Below are 13670 nucleotides of genomic sequence, written 5' to 3'. Positions count from 1 at the left end.
CAGGTAACGTATTTGAAGAAAAAGAAAACTGTTCAGTGTTTGTTCTGAATGTTTTCTATAAGAATATTATATAAATATAAGGAATGTGCACCTATCTCTAAGTCTTTATTTTACTCACAATGGAAACATTACAAAGAAAGAAAAATAAACAAGAAATAACTGAGCACACCAAAAGCATCCAATAATTTTCCCTTTAAACCCATTGTTAAGAACTCTGTATTGCATTTTTAATTAGTTATTGTCACTTACTGTTATTGACTTTAGTTTGGTGCTGAGGCCATTTGAGTAGAGTACTATGCTTAAGGGTACAACATGGTAGCAATCTTAATAGCTTGGTGATAATATAATCTCTCACCCAATCAATAGCCTCTACAGTCTTTACTTGTTCAGCCAATTAGAAGCAAGATAACTTCATTAATATACATGGATGTCACTCATAACATAATTTAAGGTCTTGATAATACAAGTTCAAATGTCAAATGTGATCAGAAATGAAGCTTCCAGAAGAATGTTCACAAGCATGTGTCAATGGTTAGGCAGATGGATGGAAGACAAATGGTCATACCATCCAAGTTACTAAAGTTAGGTCACTGTGAGCTACTATTGTTGATGATAGGCAGTACCTTTAACATTAATGCAGAAATCAGGTATCGTGGCTGTAAATAATGAACCATTTATCTTCATTAGCATATATTTTTATTAGGTATTTTTTTTTTTGGCGGGGGAGAGGGAAATTAGATTATCACTGTTATGTAAATTTTTACTGATTGAATAAGATTTCATATTGTTGACACAGCATGATCACTCTTTTTTGGGCTTCAAATTTGTAATTTGTAGCAACCACGAAATCCACAATTTTTTTAATTCTGTGATAAATAGCTAACTTAAATTATGAAATTCATAAAAATGGAGCTAAACACAAAAACTTAAAGGAATCACTTGAGGTCACTGTACAATACTTTCATCTGTCATAGCTATAACCCTTCAAGATTTCATGAAATAAACTATGCCTATCCCAACAACAATAATGACAACATCACAGAAATGAAAGTACCTAGAAGGCACAAAACACTTTACTGTTCAATAAAAATTTCCAGGACTTCAAGATAAGAAAATTTAATCTTTTTAGCTGTTGAGTACTGAAATCATCTGTGACATTCTTCAGTGACAATATTTTCAAATTAGCCATACTGGATGAAAGATGGTGTTCTCACTTATGATGAACTAGACACCATTAGAAGATGTTTGTTGAAAACCCAATGTCGATATGAGAATTAGTGACAAGATTTTCAACATGTTCTCTGTGGCAACCATAGGTGAGGTCAGATTGGTACTATTTTCATTCAGGCCCAACTAGACACCACAATAAGACTTCTAGTGTAATACCATGTTGATTTGACTTTCCATTTAGGAAAAGAAGCAATAACAAGATTTTCAAGATGGTTGCCACAGAGCTCATACTGGCTGTCAGATTAGAACCTCTTCATTTAGTATCATCTAGACATTAAAATATGTCTTCTGGTGGAAGCCCAATACTAATATGCCTTTCCATAAAGCAGAAACAGTGAGAAGATTTTAATTATCGCTGCTGTGGCATCTATATTGGATAACAAATTCACAATTTTTTAAAACTAAAACCAGACACTATAAAATGTACCCTGGTGCAAACCTCATATTGATATGACTTCATTCAGTGTCTGCTGTGGTGGCTATATTGGACATCAGATTTGCACCATTTTCAACCATATATCATAATAAGTTGTTTATTGAAAACCCCATGCTGATATGACTATCCATTAATGTAGAGTAGCAACAACATTTTCAATATGGCAACTGTGGTGGCATTTATGGATGTTCAATAAATGCACATCAAAAGAAGTCTTCTTGTGAAAATCCACACTAAAATGGCATTCTGTTCAAAAGGAGTAGCAATATTAAGATTTTCAAAAAGGCTGCCATGGTGACCAGGAGTAACAATAACAAGTTTTCAACACTGCAGTTCTGATGGCCACACTGGTTGACTCCGAGTAAAATAATTTTCATTTAAGGCCAACTAGACAGATATCTTGCAGTAAAAACAACATGTTGATGACTTTTCATTTAGGAGGAGTAGAAATACCAAGATTTTCATGATGGCTGCTGTGATGTACGACAGACAACAGGTCATCCCATAAGCTCTTCTGGTCAATGACCAGTTGAGCTAAAAATGATACACCTATGCATGGCTGATGTAACAAAAATGAAACCAGTCTACCTCCTTTGCAAATGTTTTCAGCCAGTCTACCAAGTCTTCCTCTTTCTTTTCTGTTTCTTCTTTTTGTTCTTTTGCAGGCTTGAAGTACTGACAAATATAATTGTTAGTTGATTAATGAATAGATCAAATGTAGTATGCATAATTCCATTCCAATTTATTTTTCTATATATAGTAGATATTTTACATGGATGAAAATGACTTTTTCACCAAATAAAAGTATGAAATTACACAACCACAACCTACCCATCACAAGCCTCCAGGAAACTGAACAGATCAGACAAATACTACAGTAACATATTTTTAAACTTTAAAAAGTCATTAACAAATCTCAAATGTTCAGGAACCTTACCTTAAAATTCCCACACGAATATTAATTCTGTGAAATCATTTGAGTGAGAAGCTCGTACATGCCAAACCCTGGCGAGGAAAAAGTGTAATCAAAGTGGACAAAGAGTAATCCGAGCAGAAAAAGAGTAATCCACATATAACAGATAAAAATTCAATGAGCATATGTACAAAATGATTTATTTATCCCTCTGGAATTTTAACATCAATTACTGCTTCAAGTTTTCATATATAACACTTTGAGCTTTAAAAAGCAACCAACTCTCATATTACATTTCAAAACACTTTGTACCAGCTGACATTATGAAAGTTTTGCAGCAATAAAGTACTAAGTGCTGGGTTAGAGAGCCTGGATCTGAATTCAGTTTTATTTTTGTGAACAATACTGAACAATCTCTCAGTCAGCATTAGAATGGTAAAGAACCAATATTCCTTTCATAACCTGACAAAGAAGAGGAAATTTATATCTTACAGTTATTGGGTCTTTTGCTGGGAAATAACATGAAAAAATCAACTCTATCCATATGAAGTACATTGTCAAGTAAGAGTGGAGTGCCAACTTGATACTTCAGGAGTTCTAATTTATCAGCAGCTTTTTCTGCAACATGGTGCATCATATGACAGAGACAACCTGATATGTACAAAGATGGAGAAATTTTTCAAAATACAGAATGCATCTCCTTTATGAATTCCAGTCATCACAGATGCAGTATCAGCTTAAAACCCCATACATTTATGCCAACTTAAATTTATTCAAAGTATTATCAAGCAAATAAATTAAATGTTTTCTCCAGTGGAATCTACTGTTAAATCTGGCAATGAAAGAAGAGCACTCTGACTTTGTCCTTTTCGTTGTCAAAGTCTCTTACACAGACTGGGTACAACTTTTTGTCACAATCACTATTCCTGTCTGGTGCAATACTAAACAGCCCAATTTTCATGGCTTCTGCAGTTTTAAGTGAAGTATCTTCTGCTAAACACCCAACAATAGTAGATGGTTTTGTTCTTGCACATGCATATTTCCTGCAATTTTGGAATTAGGAAACACCCGTCTGAACAAAGGACCAATGTCGTCTTCTACTGCTAGAGGTTATCCGTGTTTTATTAAGAACTCAGTAGATAATGCATCTGCAGTTATAAAATTCGTGTCCACAATTTAGTTCTGCTGTATAAAAAGAAGTTACCTCAGTACTGGAGTTAGTAAACAAGCTAATGCAAGGTTTCTTATTTTACCACCATAAACAATATTAAAATCCTTTCCATACAGCCTGCAAGGGGCATGAAGATCCCTAGAATAGAATGCTGTATTGTGTAATTCATGTATTCATCTCTGAATCAGTTTTTCATCTTTTCCTAATCCATCTGTGAAATTATTAGAAAAATATTTTTGCTCTAACAAGCACCAACTAAAATAAATCTGACTTGACTTTTAGCACCAAATACCTACAGACTTGTTCTGTTCTGAATTAGAACAAAGAATCTCCAAGCAAAGATTAAAAGTTAGAAAACCAGTCTGTTCTCTCCTCACTAAGCCATACAGCTGCTATAAATAGAAACCGACGTCAAAAGTTGAAAGTAGAAACCAGCTTGTTTCTTGAAGTAGGGCAACTGCGTTAAATAGAACATAATACTGTTAGGAAAGTGCATGTAAGTCTTCAGACAAGCATACTCTTATGTCGTAGTTACACAGAATACATCTGTGGGATTAATGGGATATTAATAAAAATGAGAAAACAAATTATGTGTAATGCATAATTTGGTGGAAAAAAGCATAATGTTTACGCCAAAAGCGTAATGGTTGGCAAGTATGGAAGCTGTTTAAATATTTTTGCACAAAAAAAAAACCATTTAATATATTCATGTATTACTGTAATTGTGAAAATTTTCCTAATTATGTTGTCTCAGAATTTTTTTAAAAAAAACAAGGCTTGTAAACATTCTCTGGTTGATAGTCTTTACCTGATTTGCTGTATTTTGCACAGCAGTTCCCACCAATCCACCAAGGACCCTTGGAAAAAGTCCTCTGTACATGCCAAAGAATCCATCTGTTCTCCTGATGTAACTGACTATAGATAAAACAATAATACTGCAAACTGAATGTAACCGAAGTGTATTCTATGTTATACGTACATCTGTCTTTAGTGCAAACAATAATAATTTTGGGAAATCTATTCTAAACTTGAAACAAGAGTACAACGTATTAAGGAAATAGATTAGAGTTCATGTACCAATGTCTGCTGAAAATTGGTTGATGTGACTTAAGATTAGGTCCACACTGAACTGTCTTCATAACGGTGAAACTGAACTTCAAGAGATACATCCTGAAATTAATAGGAATCTATCTTGGGGTGAAGGGAACATACATAGTTTTTACAAATGCACCGTGTAGTGCTGAAGTTATTGTTTGGAAATAAAATGAAATGGTCAATGTTATTTGTTATGTCAATGACCCTGACCTTGATGCTACTGACCCCTAAATCAATGCTGGTAGATTCTTCCTGGGGTTAAAAGAAACAAATTGCTAAATTTAATTTAATTCTGCTGTCAACAACATAAGTTAATATTTTGGAAATGAAATGCAGCTTCATAAAATCTACATAACGCTGTGGCAGAGAGTATCACTTAGGAAAAAGCTATATGTTTGTCTGTTTTATCTTTGTAATAAATATCTAGTACATGAATTATTGTTTATGCATATCAGGATTCTTACATTTACAACGTTAACATGCCCCGACAGTCTCTGATTGTCTGTCTGTCTAAAATACATAGTTACACAAATTTAATCAAAACATCATTCTTTTGCAACAATGTTTCTGTTCAATTATCACAAACACAGATCAGTTTTCACTGATCCTTTCTCTCCAATGCCAGTACTGACAATCTGTACAATATAACATTAAAAACTTATATCAATTTTTAATACTAAAAATATAAATAATTATAAACTGTTATATGACATTAAGTATAGGAAATATTTAATTCTTACACTGAAGAAGAGAGACTGATTTGGCTGGGAATTTTGCAAGTATATTTGTATCCATATGTAGATGACCTGATTATATTTTGTGGCTATTACAGCAACTGTTCAGTTCTTTTCACATTTTGTAACTTTTGGGACTTTTCAAAAGTATTTAGTTGCATGATTAAGCACAAAAACACTCTAGGTAAAACAAATCAGTTTAGCAAAATGTGACTGGTACAATTAAGCAAAAAGCCACTTGAGGTACACAAATGAATTTGGTAGGCACATTTGTATTCCTATGTAGATACATGTAGCATGATTAGATTTTCAAATCATGAGAGCATTTCTTTTCAACTTTACATGCATTAACAAAAACATTAACAGCAGGATTAAGCAAAAACCACTTTAGGTGGACATATGAAACTGAATATGCATATTTTTAAGCATATGTTGACTACCTGCCAGTATACATTGACTACCTGTTCAAATGTTTGGAGGCATATGTTGATTACATGTTCAAATTGGGGCCCCAAGTGGCCAAGCGGTCCAAAGCGCTCACCATTCCGGATCACTGCCATCTCACCTCTGTCTGCGTGTGTTCAAGTCCAAGGCTAGCGTGGGTATGTGGGAAAGCCTGCCAGTCGCTTCTCGTGGGTCGGCGGTTCTTCCCTGGGTTTTCCAGGGTTCTTCCTCCACCAGTTATACTGGCTGCCATGTATAGCCTATCTTGTGCTGAAAAATGGCGTTAAACCCTAGAACAACAACAACATGTTCAAATTTTTGTAAGCATATGCTGACTACCTGTTCAAATGTTTCCAAGCATACATTAACATTGTTCAAATGTTTGGAGGCATATGTTGATTACATGTTCAAATGTTTGTAAGCATATGCTGACTACCTGTTCAAATATTTGTAAGCATATGCTGACTACCTGTTCAAATATTTCCAAGCATATACTGACTACCTGTTCAAATGTATGGAGGCATATACTGATTATCTGTTCAAATGTTTGTAAGCATATGCTGACTACATGTTCAAATATTTCCAATCATATGTTGACTGTCTGTTCAAATGTTTGCCAACATACATAGACTACCTGTTCAAATGTTTGGAGGCATATGTTGACTACCTGCTAAAATGTTTGTAAGCATTTGTTGATTACCTGTTAAAATGTTTGTAAGTATACAATGACTACTTGTTCAAATGTTTGGAGGCATATGTTGACTACCTGTTCAAATGTTTGGAAGCATACATTGATTACCTGTTCAAATGTTTGGAGGCACATGTTGACTACCTGTTCAATGTTTGTAAGCATATGTTGACTACCTGTTCAAATGTTTCCAATCATATGTTGACTACCTGTTCAAATGTTTTCAAGCACATGTTGATTACCTGTTCAAATGTTTGGAGGCATATGTTGACTACCTGTTCAAATGTTTGTGCTCTTGTATCAATTATTCACTTTATTATAAATTTTTAAAATGATTTTGACAAATACATTTTTATGCATAACCATTTTAAAAACATAGAATTAGTTAATGATAGACTGATTAAATAAAAAAAGACCTAATTATAATCAGAAAATAATGTCTAGATGTAAACAACTATAGCATCAATGGAAAGAGACAATGTTCAAATCTACTTTACCAAAGAACTAGATTTGTGTTTGCACAATTTGTATATCCCCTCTGGAGACTAAAAGTTAACAAATTCAGACATTTGTGAAAAAATTGCTGGAATGACTTAAAATTCTAATCAGACTATTTACAATGCACCATGAGCGGTCTTTGTTTCATTTTGGTAGCAAGCTTTTTGTTTTAAAAAAAGTCTCAATCCAACAAGGTGAAAAAATGTGCAAAATAAACCAAAAAGTTGTTGATATGATCCAAAAATCCAAGCAGTTCATTCAAACATGAATACAAATCACCTCACCAACTTTTTAGTTATCTACCTCAAATAGTTTTTGCTAATAGAGTTTTTGCTAATTTGCTAATTGTTGTTTTGGGTTTAATGCCGCTTCTCAGCACAAGATAAGACTATACATGGTGGCCAGATTAAGTGGTGGAGGAAGAAACATACCCAAAATGTGTGAGATGGCAGTTATCAGTAAAGGCGAGTGCATTAGACCACTTGGCTACCCAGGGGCCCATCCAAAAAGGTATAAACAAAACAAGTTCAAAACAAGAGTCCCTCAAAGCTATTAATCCTCTAATGGGCAAAAAAGACTTATAGGAATTTAAGATAAGACTATTTCTTCCTTTTAACAGATGAGTAGTGAAACCATCTCTGATATTCTTCAGTGACAATATGATTTTCAAATTAGCTGCTGTGGTTCACATATCAGATTTTGGCAGAGTATCATTTTCATTTAGGGCAAAAAAGAAATCATTAGAAGTCTTTTGGTGAAAACCCCACGACACGATGATGATCATCCATTCAGGGAGAGTAACGACAACAAGATTTTTAAGACAGTCATTATGGCAGCTCTATTGGATGTATAACTAGCATCATTTCCATTTAGGACCATCTAGGAATCAAGTGAGGCCTACTGGTGTAAACCTCATGTTGATATAGCCATCTAGTTGGAGAAAAGTAGTGATATTTTGATGATAGCATATCCCATCCAGAAGGAGCAGCAATAACAAGATTTTCAAAATGGCTGCTGTTTTGGCCATATTGGGCATCAGACTGGCAACATTTTATTTTGAGAACAACTAGACATCATAAGAAGTCTTATGCTGGAAACCTCATGTTGATATGACCATCCATTGTGGATAAGTAGTGATAAGATTTTGATGATAAAGTGGCCATAATGGATGCCTGAGTAGCACCATTTTCATTTAGAACCAACTAGACCATGCAATGAATGTGTGTGTAAAGTATCAAGGCAATCCTCCACAAAGCTTAGAAGTAGTGATAACAAACTTGTGCTAACAGGTGGACAGACAGAGACAACAGACCATCTCATAAGCTCTTCTGGTCTATGACCAGTAGAACTAAATATGTAAATTAAATAGAAACAGTTGTAATGGCCCAAACATCTAATCAGATCATCAACATATGCATACAAATATGCTAGCCAAATGTCATATGTCTATGTTGAGTATTTTTCTGCACAAGTTTGTTAACAATCTTCTATGGACAGATGGATGAACAAGTATGGACATATGGTTGGACAGCACAAAAACAAGATGCAAGAATTGGGAAGTATACAAAAATGCACAACTCTCCATGAAAGGATTGAAACAAGACTACAACAATGTACATTACATGTCAGTTGCATGACCTTTTCAATATGAATGACACTGACCTCTGAGCTAGGGACCTGACTATTTATTGTATAAGGGGTGGACATAAGTAAATTTCTTACAAATTTCCATAAGAGTCAAAAAGTGAAGCAAATGGGTCAATAATTTAAATTATATATTGCTTTGACCTTGACCTTCAGGTTTTGGGCATGACTGAAGACAAGAGACACTGTCAACAATAAAAAAGGCTTAAGTTTCTTTCAAAAGAGCCTCTTTGATTTAAAAGTTAAAGCTGTACATGGATACAGGTAACTGATTTATATCTTTCATTGCTGTGAACTTGTTCACGAGGAAGGATGTCTGGCTATGATATACACTGTTGATATATGTTATACAAGTAGCTAATGTTTCATAAAAATATCTTCAGTGATTCAAAAGTCCTACTTTGGACAAGGAATCAAGTCAAGGAATTACATTTTCTTCACCATAACCTTGACACAGAGGCAGGGGTAATGGCAAAGGTATGTAACACACTTACACAACATATAAGTTAACAGATGGACAGATGGATATACACATTCATGGATGGACAATGCCTCACTTAAGACAGGCATATAAAAATAAATCCTCACTGAGGCAGATAAAGGATCTTTTTAATATCAAGGTTGATTTTTGAGATGAGGTGGTTCACTTTGTTGAAATAAATTTGGGAAAAATAAGGGTGTGTGAAAGAAAGCTTCCCCATGCAATCCCTCTGGATCTGTCCCTGGATCAATCATCATTATGAAGGCATATTTGGTAAGAATAGTTGCAATATGGAATAAAGCCGATTTTTATGTGACGTGTTGCCATGGATTAAATTTCTGGAAAAGAAAATTAACTCACTGTACTGAAATACATTTGGATAGTAGAGCTTTTCTTTGCCAAATATTGTACTGCTTGAAGTTGGTTCAATGGGTTCATGTCCAATCTGAAAAATAAGACACAGATTTAAGTATACATTCATTCTCAACTCTGCTTTTTCAACAAGATGATTTTGACATGTGTCAAATATTCTTCAACACCAAAAAAAAAAACTCCAAAACAAACATAACGAGCTAAAGTTTATGACACTGATAAATACTTTTGTTAAAAGTGCAAATATCTCAACAAATGCCTTCCAGGGCTAACAAACATCTTTCCAACATTTTCTGCAGAGCAAAGTTATTCTAAGAGGAAATGAAGACTGCTGATGGCATTTATTACATATTCAATTGATACTGGACACAAAAGTGATCACATCTGAGAAATTTCAGTCCAACTGACACATGAACATTTTTCTGAGCAAAACTGTACACTCTTGACTAAAGTTTATCTTCCAGGTAGGATTCACAGATTTAAAAATGGGCTACTACTAGCAGGAATCATAATTATAGTGCCAGGCCCCATATCTTGATAGTGTTTTTAATATCCTTTATTTTCTTTGCTTGTTCAGAAGCTCCTGCACAGGGTCAAGAACACATAACAATCATGCAGTAACTGGCTCTGTGCAGCTGGTGCATATATCTAGCATGAGTATTAAAGCCAAGTTTGCTCACAGTTCCAATCTACTAGCCAGATAAGCATGATGCATAGTAAAGTGGTAACGAAATCCATAACTTAACATTTTTTTAATATGCAAAATGAAATTACACTAACCCCAAAATGTATGTGGCTGTCTTGGCTATCTGGGCTAGGGAAAAGTTTAAGGTTTAATTATACAAACAAAATACACTAAAAGAAACAACATAAATGAATGAATGCTGTATTCCAAACTAAATACACAAGCGCAGATTTGTCATTACACAATGACATCATTATTAATGCACACATAACTCCGCCCAGATAAATTTGAACTTAGTTGCGTGCTCGACATAACTTTCTAAAAAAAATGGTGTATCTAGTTAAAATTGAAATTTGCAGTCATATTGTGAATGAATGCGCATTGCAACAACTTTTCCATTTGATCTGGAATGAATATATTTTTGTATTTTGTTTCGATTCGACGAAAGTTTGTGATTTTGGACTGGATTCATCTGTGCAAATTATACATGAAGTACATCGGATTGAAGTGGCGCGGGAGAAGCATGTTTACGTCTGCAAATGTGTTTCTGTTTCTGTCACTGAATGTTTGAAATCATAATGTGGGAAAAATATGAAGTCTTTCAATTGCAATTATCAAAAAGACGCTATGGAACTTAATGCTTATTTCATTTTGAGTGCAGTAAGCAGGATGCAACATCACTTATCACCGAAATTACAGCACAATTTCAAAATGTGTAATCCAGATTAAAAACCTATGGCATGGTTCATGTAATTCGGATTTGCAGAATTAAGAAAACACATTTTGAGGAAATTCAGGATGTAAAACTGTAAGTATATTTCATTTTGCCATTCTTATCACCAGCTAAAGAAGACTGTATATACCTTGTCACTTGTATGTTATTTGTAAGGACCTTATCTTCCGTAATTTATATAATGTAGCTAGCCTAAATCCGTAACATTGTATCAACGCGGAATGTGCCAAAACAGTTTTTTTGCAGTCCACGAAACATGTTTTAGTTCATTCAGAAACAAATTTAAACAACCACAACGTAAAGAGCCTCTTACGCAAGTGTACATGATTTGTGTACAAATCAAAAGTGCTGGCGTCTGTGTCTATTGTTTGTTTACAATAGAAAGTAGTTCCTTTATGCACGTGAATGCTATATGTGTATTGTCGTGCGTGTTCAATATTGGAGAGTACTGAACGATTCTGACAATGTAAAGTTAATGGGGGAAAAAATGAGCATATAATAAAGATCCATACTACTCTGTCATCTTGAAGAAAATTTCAATCAAACTGTAAATAGAATTGCTTCTAGAAATTTCTAAGGTCAGAATCATGGCTGTATCCAGAACTCAAACTTAGCCAACATGTCTATCCTACATGACATTCAGGCCCAACACATTCCCTCAATTATGGATAAAGGTCAATCACACAGTACAAATTAAATATATACATAAAATATATTCATGGGGAAAAGCCAACACACAATACAAATTGAATAAAAATAACAAGACTGCAAAGCAAATCATATAATTTAAATAAGTGAGGTTTTATTTTCATGATACACATAATGCAACTGTACAATAATAGTGCATTAAATAATTTATAATAAAAAAGAAGTACAATAAGTGATGAGATATTCATAGTTCTATTGTTTTCTCCAAGCTCTTATTTGTTTTACAGTAACCATTTTGTGGTTAATAATGGTAAATGAATCCAGGCCACTCAGTGTGGAGTAACTTTTCATAATGGTTCTTTTCTTTTTTAAAAGTGAAACAAATGTACATTTGTGGTTCACTTTAAAAGAAAAGATGCCAATTTATTTATTTTAGTACTCTTTCCCCACATGATTAAAAATGTCACATTAAACAGATATGTTTAAAAAATAAAGACCCGCCTACCATAATTTTAAAACCAGTGCAATAGGAAATGCACATAATTTTGGGGAGGGCTTTAGAATATTTTCTACCATATCATGGTACTTTAAGATTCTAACAGCTGATTCTAACTATACTATTGTCTATAAATCTGTGTGACTGAAGAATATCATGTTACCCAAGGCGTTTTATTATCAAGTGTTGCATACAGTTGCACACAGGTAAGTATAACCTTTCCAGTGCCAGTGCTGCATAACTCTAATGCATAATTCCAATATGCATGTAGTCTGCTGTACCATATAAGGTTACATGCTTGGTCTAGATATTTTTACGTAGAGTTAGCATTTATTTTTGCTATAAAATAAACAATTGCATTTTGATGCTGAAATAATTGATATTCAAGGGCTCAAAGTACTAACTTGGATCAATTTTCCAATGTCATTGTCTGGTTACTGTAATAAAAAATGAACATTATTATAATTGTTGACTTAAAACATGAACTTAATGTGGTTTTGACATTACCATGATGTTGTTACATATGTCTACCACAATTTAAGAACTTAATGTGGTTTTGACATTACCATGATGTTGTTACATATGTCTACCACAATTTAAGAACTTAATGTGGTTTTGACATTACCATGATGTTGTTACATATGTCTACCACAATTTAAGAACTTAATGTGGTTTTAACATTACCATGATGTTGTTACATATGTCTACCACAATTTAAGAACTGAACATGTATGTTTTTAAACCCTAAAATTAAGTATTTAAACAGTACCAAATATTTTCTAGAAATATTTTTCAGCTGAATATAGTAAATCATATGCAATATAAAGATATTCATACTTCGTACTGAAGCCCAATAAAGCATGCTGGGACATTTATCTATTGGTTTTATGTACATTCACTCTTTGCTAGATATCAGTACATTGTCTCTGAAGGTCCTTTCTTTTGTTTAAATATATTGCATTGCCATAAATGTTGATAACTGGGTTCAGGCTACAAATTCTCACAACCTAGATTAAATCCTTCCTCTGCCATCGGTAAGAAATTTACATGGATTGTGGCACTTAATTTCATACAACTACATGTAAACATATACAATTCAGGGAAAATGTGGAGGTGATGGGTGAGTGAGATGAAAAAATTAATGATAATAGCAAAAATTGGACAGGAGTACATGCACCAAAATGAACTGCTAAAAATTTAGAACATGTCTTTCTTTATCAAAATTTTAATAATTAATTTGAGTACAGTCATCGCAATCTTAATTACTATACATAAATTGTTTAATATATGTTTGGAAGAAGTCAAATAAATAAATATTAATGTTCACTGTAAAATCAAATGATACATGTGCAATAAACCTAACATAAATGTCTTGTTCTGTTATTAATATTATACTAGTTAA

At 33.6% G+C, this 13670-nt stretch overlaps 1 protein-coding gene across 1 annotated transcript in view; it reads right to left on the bottom strand.

Annotated features, from left to right (window-relative positions):
• LOC149786076 (mitochondrial carrier homolog 2-like) overlaps positions 1-13670 on the bottom strand; it is a 54632-nt gene that overhangs the window by 31600 nt on the left and 9362 nt on the right. Inside the window, exons 2-4 of the mRNA XM_089976371.1 lie at positions 9695-9779; positions 4559-4665; positions 2255-2341 (exon numbers count right to left, since the gene is read on the bottom strand). Coding sequence (XP_089832497.1) covers positions 2255-2341; positions 4559-4665; positions 9695-9779 — 279 coding nt within the window. The remainder of the gene's footprint in view (positions 1-2254; positions 2342-4558; positions 4666-9694; positions 9780-13670) is intronic.

Source organism: Sinohyriopsis cumingii, chromosome 12 (assembly GCF_028554795.1).
Source record: "Sinohyriopsis cumingii isolate HCF-2022 chromosome 12, ASM2855479v2, whole genome shotgun sequence".
Taxonomy (NCBI): domain Eukaryota; kingdom Metazoa; phylum Mollusca; class Bivalvia; order Unionida; family Unionidae; genus Sinohyriopsis; species Sinohyriopsis cumingii.
This window is presented reverse-complemented; position numbering and strand designations above follow the sequence as displayed.